At 37.5% G+C, this 14,696-nt stretch overlaps 2 protein-coding genes across 4 annotated transcripts in view; both read right to left on the reverse strand.

Moving 5' to 3' along the window:
* Positions 1–1,110: 1,110 nt before the first annotated feature.
* On the reverse strand, positions 1,111–8,738 carry LOC149490097 (uncharacterized). 2 transcript variants are annotated; one of them, XM_089714877.1, is made up of 6 exons: positions 8,588–8,738; positions 5,343–5,500; positions 3,026–3,276; positions 2,417–2,636; positions 1,881–2,060; positions 1,111–1,534 (listed from the first exon to the last, which is right to left on the reverse strand). In XM_089714877.1, the coding sequence occupies exons 2-6, from the start codon at positions 5,494–5,496 to the stop codon at positions 1,224–1,226; spliced, it is 1,116 nt and encodes a 371-aa protein (XP_089571003.1). In that variant the 5' UTR covers positions 5,497–5,500; positions 8,588–8,738; the 3' UTR covers positions 1,111–1,223. The 2 variants fall into 2 exon arrangements, with proteins under 2 accessions (XP_089571003.1, XP_089571004.1); XM_089714878.1 differs by lacking the exon at positions 8,588–8,738 and adding an exon at positions 5,805–5,926.
* A 1,038-nt stretch (positions 8,739–9,776) lies between these two features.
* Positions 9,777–14,696, reverse strand: part of Cad96Cb (protocadherin Fat 4-like Cad96Ca) — a 34,479-nt gene continuing 29,559 nt past the window's right edge. For both annotated transcript variants that reach the window (XM_089714880.1, XM_089714879.1), the window contains 4 exons: positions 13,948–14,090; positions 12,872–13,044; positions 12,149–12,402; positions 9,777–10,867 (listed from right to left, as the gene is read on the reverse strand). In XM_089714880.1, coding sequence (XP_089571006.1) covers positions 10,799–10,867; positions 12,149–12,402; positions 12,872–13,044; positions 13,948–14,090 — 639 coding nt within the window. In that variant the 3' untranslated portion in view covers positions 9,777–10,798. The remainder of the gene's footprint in view (positions 10,868–12,148; positions 12,403–12,871; positions 13,045–13,947; positions 14,091–14,696) is intronic.

Consider the following 14,696-nt stretch of genomic DNA (forward strand, 5'->3'; position numbering starts at 1 on the left):
ACAAATTACGTAAAAATGACTTTTAGGTATAAACCGTTTTATAATACGAAAAGATGAAATTAAAATAATAACGAGAGAGTCATGTCGAGTTGATAGACTGCACTTTGTAGGTTAGTTGCGACGTTTGACACTTCTCGGAGTTGCCATTTCTAACAATAATTGAGGATTGCTTGAGAATAATAATTATTAATTATTAATAATAAAATAATTGGTTCGTTCGTTGCTTGCCAAAAAGCAATACGATAACTTTTATAAAAAATATATGTAAAAATCGATTTTAAAAACTCAAGCCATTCTCAAAGTTCCCGAAGTCCCGAATTGTCCAACAATAATGCCATTTGTTTGTTATTCGCATAATATTTAATTTAGTTTGTAACAAATGGTGTTGTTGTTGAAATGGACGGTCACCAGTCCCGATGTTTATATATTTATTTAAGTTATTTTGTTGTGATTTAACGAAATTGTAAATATATTAGAAATATAAGCGATTACGAATTATGTATGTGTTTTATTTTACATTAGTTCCTCGCAACTTAAATAGTGGAGATATCTAAACGAAAAGAAAAGTTAAGTGTATAGTAGGAATATTGAATTTATTTGGTTAATAAATCTATACCTACTAATATTATAAAGAGGAAAGGTTTGTATGTATGGTTTTCACGCATAAACTACTGGACCCATTTTGATGAAATTTGGCACAGACAATCTTTAGACCCTGAGAAAGAACATAGGCTACCTTTTATTGCGAAATATGTACCACGGGCGAAGCCGGGGCGGACTGCTAGTACTATATAATAATAATACTGTAATATCATAAGGATAGATAATATTTAATTTGTTACGATTATAACGCAAAAACTACTAGATCGATTTAAAATTTAGTTACACTATTACATAGAAAATGTCATCTTTACCACGTACCCACATCATATCTTGTATGGTTTTACATGTTCATTGCCATACATTATTAATTATAGAGTATATATCACATATTATAATATTGATGTATACCATAGACAAATAATTATATTCGTCCATGTGTATACAAAGTTATCAGAGCCCAGAGGGACTTTTTGGATATATGGAGTAAAGGTGCAATAAAACGCAACATAAATTTCAATAATTTATTTATTAAATTATAAACATTAATCTTAAATAAGGTAAATAATATCTGCACATCAGTCTTACAAATATAACATCACGTTAACAACACACTATACTATCTAATCATCCGTACTATCCCATAATAATTTAGCTTTTCTCGTTCTATCTAAATTCAGTTTTCTCGCTGCCCTTTCGATCTCATTGCTCAGTTTGGTTTTATCTTCTTCCTTTTGGCATACATAGCGGTGTTTGAGCGCACAATCCTGTCCTCTATACACGTAGTTGTTAATAGCGGGGTCGTATACAAGGGCCAGACAGCGACCTTCACCAGCGATGGTTGTGGTGTTGGTTGCCGCTTCCACCGGGCGGGCGGAGTGCGACCAGATCCAGAGGAGGCCGGGGTTCAGACCGCCTGTCCAGAAGTCCTTGCCTGGTGGAGATAGTGATATTAGTTGGAAAAATACTTAACGATATATATGAAATGTTTCTATTGGGATCTACTTAAAAAATGATGTTTACAAAATTTTAAAGAAAAGATAGGCGGGCTCCGTTTTTTGCTTTAGACGAGATGTTATTGAATTGTAAAAATTTCTATAAAAATATTAATTTGATAAATAATAATTTATAAGTGGAATGTATAATGTAACTATGTATATGGAATACGAAAAAAGTGTAATCTGATTTATGTATTAGTTTTGCTACGCTGTTATGTGTTTCGCAAATTTACTTTTCTCACGTCATAGTCACATTAGGGCTTAGGCAATATTCAAGCATACCCTTGAGCTGCTTATCAGACAGTATCTTCGACACCATGGCTCTCTTGGCGGCGTGGTCGAGCTCGAGCAGCGCGGCCCGCTGCTGGCGGCAGGCGATACTGGCGCCCTTCCAGTCGGCCGCCTCGCGCGACCACTGGTAGCAGCCCGCGCCCACGCGCGTGTAGTTCGTCATGCACGGCTCTGGGAGATGGGAATTAGATTATATACGAGTTTATTTAAAGACACAAAATTCATGATAGGGACAGTATGAGTGTATGACCTACTGACAACTGTAGTGTCCAGAAGTCGGTAAATAACATAGGAATAAATTAAAAAAGCGTCTTTAAAATGTTTAAAATTAAACTTCTTTCATTTCTAAATGTAAATTCAATTAAGGGAGCATTGCTTTTGTTTTATCGATTTTAAAAATTCTTGCGTGTTTTGTCCTTCTAATTAACACATTATAATAATATTTTTTTATTCCGTAAACACATTCGTTACAATTACACTACTGTGTCAAATTAACTTCCTTCAATAAAACTACACAGCATACTAACCAGGTTTAGCCTCAGCCCCCGCGATCACATAGTGCAAGCTCTCCTCCAGCTTGCGGAGCCGCTTCTCCATGAGGTCGGCGCGGTAGACGAGCTTCTCGATAGCGCTGAGCAGGTACAGGTCGGTCTCCGTCACCTGCTTGCGCGGCGGCTCGTCTACCCGGTCGATGCTGTTGGGGGCCTGCGGGCGGGCGGGGCCTTGTTGCTGCTGCTGCTGTTGTTGCTGGAATATGTTATATTTCTTAGTGTTTTTGCAGCTGTAGATGTGTACTAAACAGCAACATACTAAGAAAATATAAATGATACCGTACCTATATTAATGTAGAGATGCTAAATTTATGTGCAAAATATTTTGCCTAGTGTATCAAAGTTTAAAGTTTGACTTAATAGTTAATTTAATTGGTATCGTGAAGATATTGAATTATCTCATGCAAGAGATGCAATGCTTAATGATTAATAATAAATTTAATAATATGAATATGTAAGCACCTAAATTTCCTTATAATAGGTACCTGATGTAACACACGCTTTAGAATTTAGATAAAAAATTAAGTACTTAAGTATGTTAAATACGTTTTAATATTTAAATAGCTACAAATCTGTGTAACTTACATAGCTCGGTCTAAACTTGTCCTTATAAGGACTGGGCGGCTTATTGACAATTTTCCCGTTGCCGTCCCATTCGTTGTACCCGTGCGGGCCGCTGTAGCCCTGCGGCGGGGCGCTGCCGTAGTGCGCTGGGCCCTGCAGGGGGATCGCCCGGTTGGGGCCCGCGGGGTGCGGCGGCGGCGGGGGCACCAGGGGGCTGTCGATGCGCTCTGTCACGTAGTAGCCCTTGGTGGACGGCAGGGCCATTACACGACCTGATGATACGAAAATATATTATTGAACTGATAGCATTTTTTATTTGCAATGTCCGAATGAACATAGCTACTGTAGTAATAGAACAGTTACAATAAAGAAAAGCATAAATTAAATAAGGTAACGGCACCAGTGGTGGACAAGCATCCAGTAATGGACAAAATAAATATTAAATTTAAATATTAAGACCAAAATTAACGTTATATAATTTGGCAATACTTAAAATAAAAGTTTGGTTCATAAGCTATCAAAATACGACACTTTATCTTATTCGGCCAAAACGTTTGAAGATGGCAGAACGTTATGTTTAGTTGCTGCGACTCGTTTCGAAGAAATCCGTTTTTACTAAGGAAATCCTTAAGGAAGTGAGGACACAATTTTGGTTATAAGAATTTTTGTATAAATGTTAGCAAAATTTGATATTACTTTTATTTAAAGTAGTTAATTGTACGAAATATTACACGATTTAGTATCATGATAGGTTATGTTGTTTAAATAAAATTCTTCAGTGTCCATAACTGGATTTAATTCTATGGATATATCCATTTATGGACATATGTCGAAAATAAACTTTTTTTAAAGGTATTAATTACATGCGCTTTTCTGTATTGTCTTTTCTTTCTGATTAATAATATACCTATCACGACCATTTAAAACAAAGGGTTCCAATATTGTACAACAATTGTCCATGACTGGATTTGCTTTGGTTCCTATAATGGACATTGATATTTTTTGTTAAAATTACACTAATGGGTCCAACAACATAATATCCATCTAAACATGAAGAATATATAATAGAACAATGGGTCATTATGTGCTGTGCGACTCGTTCTCGGCTTCATTCTCTATCACTGCGTAGAGAAGTCGCACACTTATGCGTATTGTAACGCATCTATCATAGAGAGTTCTCTGATGAACTGTTTGGATCGCTGTCTGCTGCTAAATTCCACCATCATATCTATTATTATTTTAAACTGTTGTCAAGGTGGTGTGGATGAAATTTAAGCGTGTGCACACGCGCTTAAATTTCATCCACACCACCTTGACAACAGTTTAAAATAATAATAGTTAAAAAAAACTAAAAAACACGCTTTTTATAGAAAACCGAACTAAAAAATAGAAAATTTTATCAAATTAGTGTATTGTCATCGGTCCTCAATAAATCTACAAAGATTGAACGAAATCTGGCCGTTTAAAGTGGGTCAAAATCGCGCCAAAAGAAGTCGGTTACAAACAAACATACAGATGAAGCTAATATAAAGCGTGTCAAAAGCTTTCTGCTGGCGGATTCAGATTGGCGATTCACTTCACGAGTGTAGCGGAATGCCAGGAAACAGAGAGATATGGCGGAACAGACGAAGAAGTCCCAAAATAAATGGATGGAATGGCAGTACTTTTTTAATTATAGTATTTTTCATCCCTGACTTATTGAGAAAAAAAACCCATATTGGTGTTTCTTAACGGACATAACTCGTATTTAACGATTCTTTTGTCCAATTTTTGCCTAGAAAATAGAAATTAAGACTGTTTTAAATATTATAAGTATGCAAAATAATTAATAAGTACTATTTTTTATAAGTACATCCCCGATTTATTATATTCCAATCATAATTTTCAAGATTCTATTGATAACTATAAGTCTTCTCCAAGTGTAAATAACTGGAGAAACGACATTAGGTACAGTCCATAAATGGGTGTTCATAACTGGATGTTGTCCAAAACTGGGTGTCCATCATTAGATTTTCACTGTCCATCACTGGTGCAAAAAAGTGGTTTTTTAATTTATAAATAACTTCATTATTTATGCACTGTTATCTTTTTTCTAACATTGGTTAGGTTAAACTAACATTGAACTAAAGGTAAAACTTAACAATATCCAATAAAGTTAAAAAACCTACGAGAAATTTGCAAAAAACTTCAATTTTTTCCTTAATCTGTACAAGACTGGTGCCGTTACGTTACCTTTTCGTAACTTGTTATAAATGCGGTTAGACATTTTTGTTCTGTCATACCACAAATTTCGACATAATTGCATTGAGTCAAGAAAATAACTGAAGCGATGGCAAACCTTGTCTCTGCGAGGCGGGTTCTGTAGCCCAATCTTCAAGCAGCGCGCCGAAGGATCCGGTGTCCCATGCTTCACACGTGTCCTCCAAAGTGCTGTTCTCTGAGTTCACGGCGCTTAGCACCGCCAACACGATTAAGGTGTAATGCATCCACATTGTGCTGGAATTCAATAACACTTTAGTATACCTGCTTCGTTGTTACTTTACAATTATTAAATGGTAATGTAGAGTAAAATGAAGAATATAGAATTGCATTCTATAGCTATAGTGGAGTTGATGTGATTTTAAAAGAATAACGACAGAGAATCATGCCGGCTCTTGTGTGTAGAAACTGCTTTCTATACCGTTGGTAAACATGTTACATGGTAAACATGCTTCTAAAGGAAGTCTATTTGAATTACTTAGTTTGAGTTTAGCTGGCGAATTTCCAAAATCAATTCAATAGTGAATAGTTGAATAGAAACCTTTGGTAGTAAGTATCCTATTTAAATCTATACACACGGCCCATCAGTAAATGTAGGACGTTTTAATGCTCTATTAGGACGTTAAAGAATGTGCCTCACGTTTTCAGCATCATATTATGTAAATAAAATGGCAATAGCTCAAACATTTTATCACTTCAGCGAGCCCGCATGGGTTTTACATAATAAATAAAACAAAACATAGCCAATGCTTGACCCACATATTTGTTATTCCACTAACACGCGTCGTTAGCGCATCCAGCATAATGTTATGAAACATTGCACAAATCCGGCTCGTAAACAATAATAAGCTATTGAACTCACGTAGTTCTTATATTAGTCAAGGCCCAAGGGTACAGACTTCTCCACTGTGATAATATAATCGATCATTTAAAATTAAACATTGTTTTGGTTGCATTTATTAAATTTAAAGTGTGGTTTTTTTATAGATATTTTGTTGTTGTTCCAGCATCGCCTGTCTGTAGACTGTAGTACCTACCTGTACATAGGTACTTCCCTAACAGTGAAAAATTTTTTTAAACCGATCCAGTAGTTCCTAAGATTAGCGCGTTCAAACAAACAAACGTTATTAAATATTGTTAATTAACAAAATGCACTCAATGATTAAACTGACGACGTTGTGTATTGGCTGCACACTTTCTCTTCACACTCACGCATAGGTAATTGCTATAATTTTGTCGATGAAATTTCATTTGTCTGATTTTAGTTTTACTCCATCTATTGACTCTTGACGTAGTGCTGTTTTAATTACCTAATCGTAATAAAGCGTATTTGTATTAAGGGGGCGCATAAAGCAAAATAACCAATCTTCTATTAGATGATACCTACGTGTAATATGCAAGACCAAATCTAAAAAATAAAATATATATCAAACTAGATGATATGTTCAACGATTCTGTTTAATCAAAAACATAAAATATTAAAATTGACTCGATAAAAAAAAATCACCAAGTTAGCTCTAATTTTCACACTTTTACGTTTTCTACTTGACCCGGTAATACTTATTATGATTTTTTTTTCATAAACAATTATATTAAAACATTTGCAAGATATTTGTCAGAGCATTTTGTGTAATTACTTTTAGTTTTGGTTTTATCTGCGATAAACCACTTTTATCGTGACAAAATCAAACGTTTATCTCGAGAAAAAAAGAGCGCCAAAAGTGGTTTATCGCAGATAAAACCAAAACTAAAAGTAATTACACAAAATGCTCTGACAAATATCTTGCAAATGTTTTAATATAATTGTTTATGAAAAAAAAAACATAATAAGTATTACCATGTCAAGTAGAAAACGTAAAAGTGTGAAAATTAGAGCTAACTTGGTGATTTTTTTTTATCGAGTAAATTTTAATATTTTATGTTTTTGATTAAACAGAATCGTTGAACATATCATCTAGTTTGATATATATTTTATTTTTTAGATTTGGTCTTGCATATTACACGTATCATCTAATAGAAGATTGGTTATTTTGCTTTATGCGCCCCCTTAATAAAGTGCTGTGCTAATAATTTGGGGATCATTTCCAAATGATTACATCACATACTTTTTTTAAACTTTCACATTTATCTCAAAAGGACTAATGTGTGTGTACTGTAATGTAATTTCTCAAATCTCTAACTATTTCAAAAGTCAAAACCCTTTCTTAAATAAATAGGTAAATCTACTAATAAGCAACCATTACAGAACGATACACTTTAAATGACGCATTGTTTATCATTACATCAGTCACGATAACCGCACAATGTCGCAAATTAGTGAATGAGAAGGTCAGGCGAGGTCAGGGCTCGGTGCTATAGTTACGCAAGGAGAAAGCGCGCCAACATCCGCGAGGCAAGCACGGCCGCGCCGGGTTTCCCCGACGCGACACATGAAAGTTGATTCATAAACCTTTCCATATGTATTAATAACAACTTTTATATCCTTTATTAATATTTGATTATGTAATTTTTTTAATCTTAATCAGGTAGAGACTCGTAGAGCAAATATAATTTTACCTAAATATGGGCCTCCGCAATGCTGCGGTTACCGCAAATAATAGAGTCTCCTAAATTTTGTTGTGTGATTAATTGAAAAAGTGATAATACGTCCTAGTCATTTGGAATTAATATCGAAGGTGATAAGTAATTTCACAACTGTAGAGGAAAAACTGCTCAAAAATGCACAAAATTGTTATACGCACGCATCATGCGGGTGTGGCTATTATTCACCAAACATAAATATTAATATATGCGATGTACTTATGTATGAAACTATACTTTTAAAAATCAATTTATTTCTTAGAATGGATTAAAATGCAAGGAAATTTTCTCTATTTAACATAGTAGAGACAATTTCAGCAAAAATTTAATACAGCTAAATATAAATATAAATCGATTAAATTAAAAATTACATGATAATATATTATAATCCTTATATTTTTTATTTGACTCTCATTCATACATATTATAAAGAGGAAAGGTTTGTATGTATGTATGTATGTATGTATGTATGTATGGTTTTCACGCATAAACTACTGGACCGATTTTGATGAAATTTGGCACAGATTATCTTTAAACCCTGAGAAAGAACATAGGCTACCTTTTATTGCGAAATATGTACCACGGGCGAAGCCGGGGCGGACCGCTAGTAATTTATAAGGTAGGTATAATATGTTCTCTACTGTTTGAAAAATTGGGACTTAATATCATAACTTACTAATAGCATAGACAAATATAACCTAGCTAATAGTTACAATTAACAATAAATTAAAAATTCAAACTCACCTTATATCTCACTATCCACCAGCACAAATTATATAATGTTTACAAACACGTATAGATATAAGACTATTATCAACTTTCTTCGTCGGCGTTGGTTCCTCGACTGCCGCCACGAGCTCTTACTTAACACTCCCCACGACAATATTATGTAAATATTACTTGGTTGATCTTGTACGCGGATGTTTAAGGAATTTCGAATATCACTTAACTTTTTATTTTATTATAAAAATGTTATTGAAATAACGATAAAAGCATAATCCTCATGAACTTTTTGGTGCAGTTATGAACATTGAACAAATGAAAATATAGCAAAAAAACATGGGAGGAGGATATTCCCATAATGGATTATGGAATCCTAATAAAGAAGCGATATCTAATAATATATCTACAAAAAAAATCTATTCAATTGCCTTTGTACACTATATTCACTGTATTCACTATTTTTTTATAAATGACAAGGACGTTAAACCGGGATGTTTATAATGTTCAACAGCCTCTGGGAAATCACTAAATAAACGTGTATCCGGATCACGGCTGGTTTTGGGAATTGTATTGTCAGTTATTTCTCTGTACTAGTTGTTGGCTTGCAGTTCTGAGGAGTGATTATTTTGCTGTTTTGATATTCGTTTGTAGGTATTTTTATAGGTATACTAGCGGTCCGCCCCGGCTTCGCCCGTGGTACATATGAAAAATAGATGTTGGCCGATTCTCAGACTTACCCGATATGCACAGAAAATTTCATGAGAATCGGTCCACCCGTTTCGGAGGAGTATGCAGACTAACATTGTGACACGAGAATTTTATATATATAAAGAAAAGATTATATTACTAACTGAAGTCAAAGTGGCATAAGTGGTCACGGTGCACTTAGACCAAACGAACATAGAGTTAGAGCATTCTTTCGTGTTCTTTTAGTGTAAATGAAATCTCGAATTCAGTTCACTATTAGAACATTGCATAGAATCTTTTCGAACGCACTAAGAACAACGAAAGAATGCTCTGCGCCTGTTTACACTACTAAGTATTTGTCATAGTGGAATTAGAATGAGCATTTCACTCGTTTGATCTAAACGCACCGTCCTAATGTTTTATTTTTAATTTGATAGCATAAATTCAACTTTACTAAGCATCAAACACTACATTTTCATGACCTACGGGATTCAAATTTGGGGGAATAGAAAAAAAAACAACATTTTAACAATAATTTATAACAATTTATTACAAAATCACAATGTACAATATAAATTCTTAACAATATAAAAGTAGAAACATTTGGAGTTAACTTACAATAATTTAATATATTAATAATTCACATTAATTACAAATTAATAAACTTAGCCTATCACCACGTTTCGGAAATCATATTATCTGCTATGTATTAGCTATAAGTTATTATGAAATTATTTCTAGTATATTTGAACACTTTTATATAAATTGTCATACATTAAATTAGTTATTACAGGATTCTTTTGCAAAGTAGAATGTCTTTTAAAACTAAGATAAATTCCAGTTTTGAATAACCAGAATAATGAATAAAAATATTGATCATCTTTGCAATAAAAGGATAAAGATATTGATCATCTTTGTAATAAAAGGGATAATGACATTCATCATTTTTGTAATAAGGTATTTTCTTTATAAGTGATATTTAACTAATTATATTTACATCGTGGAATGTTACAGGATAGAAACAATATATGTAATATGAAATATTTTGATTAATATAATTCTATTGTAACTACGTAACTTATTTCATTCCATAGCTATTATTGGGATAAATATAATACTTTTTTTTAAATAATTAATTCGGTTTATTTTCTGCTCGGTATTCGACTATCCAATACATTAATAAAAACATAATAGTACTGGATTAATTTCTATGCAATACATTGATTCATCTGTTAAAATAAGCAGCTTATTTGTGATGAGATTTTTTGATCCTATGAAAAAATAATGTCAACACGCTTGATAATTTACGACGCTCCTTTCAAAACGGATAAATGATTTAATCATTAATTAAATGATATTAATGGTAATTTGTTGTTGAATAAAGATAGCATACGAAGTGGTGGTACTGAAATATAAGGTTGTGTAACAGTTTGAATAAATAAATAATACAATTGTTATGATTATAACAATACTGAATATTACAAAACATTAATTTTACTAGTTTTAAGTAGTCAAAATGTTAGTTAATGTGTTGTGTGTTATCAGCTAGAAGTATACGGTGAGGTTCATGTGCTCAGCCACTGCGGGGTTGGTTGCTTCCACCGCGGAGCCTTCCTGTAACAACATGGCACTATCAGTATAAAATATTACATTTTAGTTACTACTTTGAAGATGACGTATAGTTTGACACAGTGTATAGACATGATATAAGTAAAAAAGTTTGGGTTGTTATCGCTCTGGTAGTGGTATATCGAAATGTGACTAATTAGCCACATTTTACTTCAGCTGTCTCTTTCATTGTTAATAGTTGACTTATCTACATTTGTAGCGGAGAAAGTCATTGTTTTGCATCTACATGGATTACCGAGTCATACCCGCATGGTAGGAGCGATTAGTACATGTTTGGAAAAGGAGGTAACTAGGGGCTGTATTTAAGTACCAGAAATTTATAATGAAAAAGGCTACTAAGGCATCGAACTGTGGAGGCTACTGCGGTGTCTCTCGGTTGGAGCAACTGGCCGACTCGTGGGGACGTTGCTACTGGCTGCACACGCATGGTCGCCCCCTGTGCAGGGGGGGCAGGGGGGGAACACACCTGAGGGCACCTTGCGTCGTCCCAGCTGAGCTTCTTGACGCGCGCGGGGATGGTGGCGCTGGGCCACGCCACGCCCGAGCGCCTCAGGGGGGGTACACACCTGAGGGCACCTCGCGTCGTCCCAGCTGAGCTTCTTGACGCGCGCGGGGATGGTGGCGCTGGGCCACGCCACGCCCGAGCGCCTCAGGGGGGGTACACACCTGAGGGCACCTCGCGTCGTCCCAGCTGAGCTTCTTGACGCGCGCGGGGATGGTGGCGCTGGGCCACGCCACGCCCGAGCGCCTCAGGGGGGGTACACACCTGAGGGCACCTCGCGTCGTCCCAGCTGAGCTTCTTGACGCGCGCGGGGATGGTGGCGCTGGGCCACGCCACGCCCGAGCGCCTCAGGGGGGGTACACACCTGAGGGCACCTCGCGTCGTCCCAGCTGAGCTTCTTGACGCGCGCGGGGATGGTGGCGCTGGGCCACGCCACGCCCGAGCGCCTCAGGGGGGGTACACACCTGAGGGCACCTCGCGTCGTCCCAGCTGAGCTTCTTGACGCGCGCGGGGATGGTGGCGCTGGGCCACGCCACGCCCGAGCGCCTCAGGGGGGGTACACACCTGAGGGCACCTCGCGTCGTCCCAGCTGAGCTTCTTGACGCGCGCGGGGATGGTGGCGCTGGGCCACGCCACGCCCGAGCGCCTCAGGGGGGGTACACACCTGAGGGCACCTCGCGTCGTCCCAGCTGAGCTTCTTGACGCGCGCGGGGATGGTGGCGCTGGGCCACGCCACGCCCGAGCGCCTCAGGGGGGGTACACACCTGAGGGCACCTCGCGTCGTCCCAGCTGAGCTTCTTGACGCGCGCGGGGATGGTGGCGCTGGGCCACGCCACGCCCGAGCGCCCCGCCGCGCCGCACAGGTGGTCGCTCATCAGCGCGCCCTCGCCCCCGGCACCGGCACTAGCACCGGCACCGGCGCCTGTACCGGGTGTACCCGCAGCTGGTGCCTCTACAGGGAGTGCGGGCGGAGCCGGCGCCACCTTGCTCTTGCTGGGCCGCTGAGATTGGCGACCGTCTGCAACACAAAACATAATATGTATTCTTATAACAATGTCAAATTTAAATTATTGTAAAAAATAGAAAAGATTCGAGCATGAGGCGAGACTCTAACCCGCGTCTTTTCACGCCAATCCGGGGCGGACACTTCACCAACTCAGCCATACGTGACTCACCAGTATGTACGTAAAACCAAAAAAATATTAAATTCAACTATGTATCCTATCTAAAAAACAAATGCAAAATAACTTTTGTAAAAAAGAAGAGAAACTTCTTTATAACCTATAAATAATTTACTATATGCAACTTTACGTCGAATCACGCGTGATAGGGATAAGAAAAAGATGGCGCGCAACGGAAAAATGTCACGCGTAACGAAAATGTTACACTAAATTTTTTTCCAACCCCGATAAAGAAGTTTCACTTCAAAAAAACGAAAACTCGCAAAAAAATTGGTAAACATGACTACACAAAAGGTGTGCACTGACTGGTGGCATCATGTCGGATGTCGAGGCTGGAGGTGGAGTCGAGGATGGTGGAGGCGCCCGCCGACACGCTCTGCAGCGAGCCCGACCCGCCGACCGGCCCGCCGACCGGCCCGCCGACCGCCGTCTTCTGTGACGGCACGCTCGATGCCTCGCCCTTAGGAGCCCGCCGACGACTGCATGAATCAAAATTCATATTATATCACAACAATCCAACAACAACAATCAATCAACAACAAAACAATCTATCCCTGAGCAATAAACTAAGAGTCTACTGCTCTGTAATTAAACCGATTTGGACTTATGGAATCCAGTTGTGGTCATCAGCCAGCAAATCAAATATAAACTGCCTACAAAGAACACAGAATAACATTCTCAGAGTGATATCTGCTGCTCCATGGTACGCCCGCAATACAGAAATCCACGAATATCTGGAAATGCCTACAATCACAGAAGAAGCAAATCGCTTTACAACTAAATACAAAGATCGTTTGACATCCCATCCAAACCCACTATCACACATACTCCTACAGCCTAAAGCTATACAAAGACTGAAGAGAGCCGACGTGCTCCCTAATTAAGACGAACTAAGGCACTGGCCTTAGCTTCGCCCAATCGTCCACACATTTCAACCGATCTGCTTATAGTTTTTTCTGACTGATTGCAGATATGTAACATCAAAAAAAAAAAAAAAATATCACAACAATCAAATTAACTTCAATGCTATAAAGTATAAATACCAATCCTCTTTAAATTCCAACGTTTACTAGTATCATTATGAATGTATCCATCACTAATTTTTAACTCATTGCGTTAAATAAACGCATTGTTTAAGCTAATTATTTTATATCTAAACATTCGAAAAATTAAATACTTTATGAAAGGTCCTTCGAGACTCAACACTATTTTACTTTACAAGTAAAATCAGTTAAAGTTATTTTGAAGATTTAATGGCCTGCTTGCGAAACCTGTAATAACCCAGGCCCCAGAATCACAGACACAATAGAAAATCTATTGTGTCGTGGATCGATCGGGCCGTTCGGGGCTCAATGGGTTAAGCCTAAGTAATGTCAACTCACTTGGCACAAATATACAAGAGCAGCGCGAGCACACACAGCACGAGCAGCACGAGCGCGACCAGGAAGGTGGCGAGCACACCACCAGCACGCACCGCCTCGCTGGTGCGGGCCCCACCCACGTGGACTACCACCGGTACTGAGGACTGGGGACAATTATTATTAATTAAATTATTTCATACTAGATTTCCGCCCGCGGCTTCGCCCGCGTTTTCAAAGAAAAACTCGCATAGTTCCCGTTCCCGTGGGATTTCCGGGATAAAACCTATCCTATGTGTTATTCTAAGTTACCCTCTATATGTGTGCTAAATTTCATTGTAATCGGTTCAGTAGTTTTTACGTGAAAGAGTAACAAACATCCATACATCCATACAAACTTTCGCATTTATAATATTAGTAGGATTTGTTGTTGAGCATGTTCAGAAATGGAATAACACGGAAGTGTATGTAGGTGCTATCTAACCAGCTGTAATGCAATGTATAAGTTTTTTTCTTATTTGTGTGATTTTTAAGTGATTATAACTCGCACTTCATGCTTTTAAAAATATTTTTTTTTCTTATCTTCAAAGTAGTTTGTAGGAATACATTGCGTTTGTTGAATGTCTAACTAGTTATATATTTTCATTTTTTTCTTTTTCGTAATATTCCTTATAGTGTACATAATGTGCTCTGTGTGGAATAAATGCAGTGATTAGAGTAAAGCAGTGCAGTAGTGTAGTTTTATATTTATGTGTGAGAGAATTACAACAGAG

The sequence above is a fragment of the Colias philodice genome, chromosome 3, assembly GCF_061535455.1.
Source record: "Colias philodice isolate Cphi_HAF_F1 chromosome 3, ilColPhil1 Martin Lab GWU primary, whole genome shotgun sequence".
NCBI lineage: Eukaryota > Metazoa > Arthropoda > Insecta > Lepidoptera > Pieridae > Colias > Colias philodice.

Excerpts from the sequence above, each read along its gene's own strand:
- LOC149490097 (XM_089714877.1), bottom strand. The coding sequence starts at position 5,496 with ATGTGGATGCATTACACCTTAATCGTGTTGGCGGTGCTAAGCGCCGTG. Across the intron at positions 2,637-3,025 it reads ACAAGTTTAGACCGAGCTAT|CAACAACAGCAGCAGCAGCA; the intron begins GTAAGTTACACA and ends AACATATTCCAG. Across the intron at positions 1,535-1,880 it reads GTCTGATAAGCAGCTCAAGG|GCAAGGACTTCTGGACAGGC; the intron begins GTATGCTTGAAT and ends TATCTCCACCAG.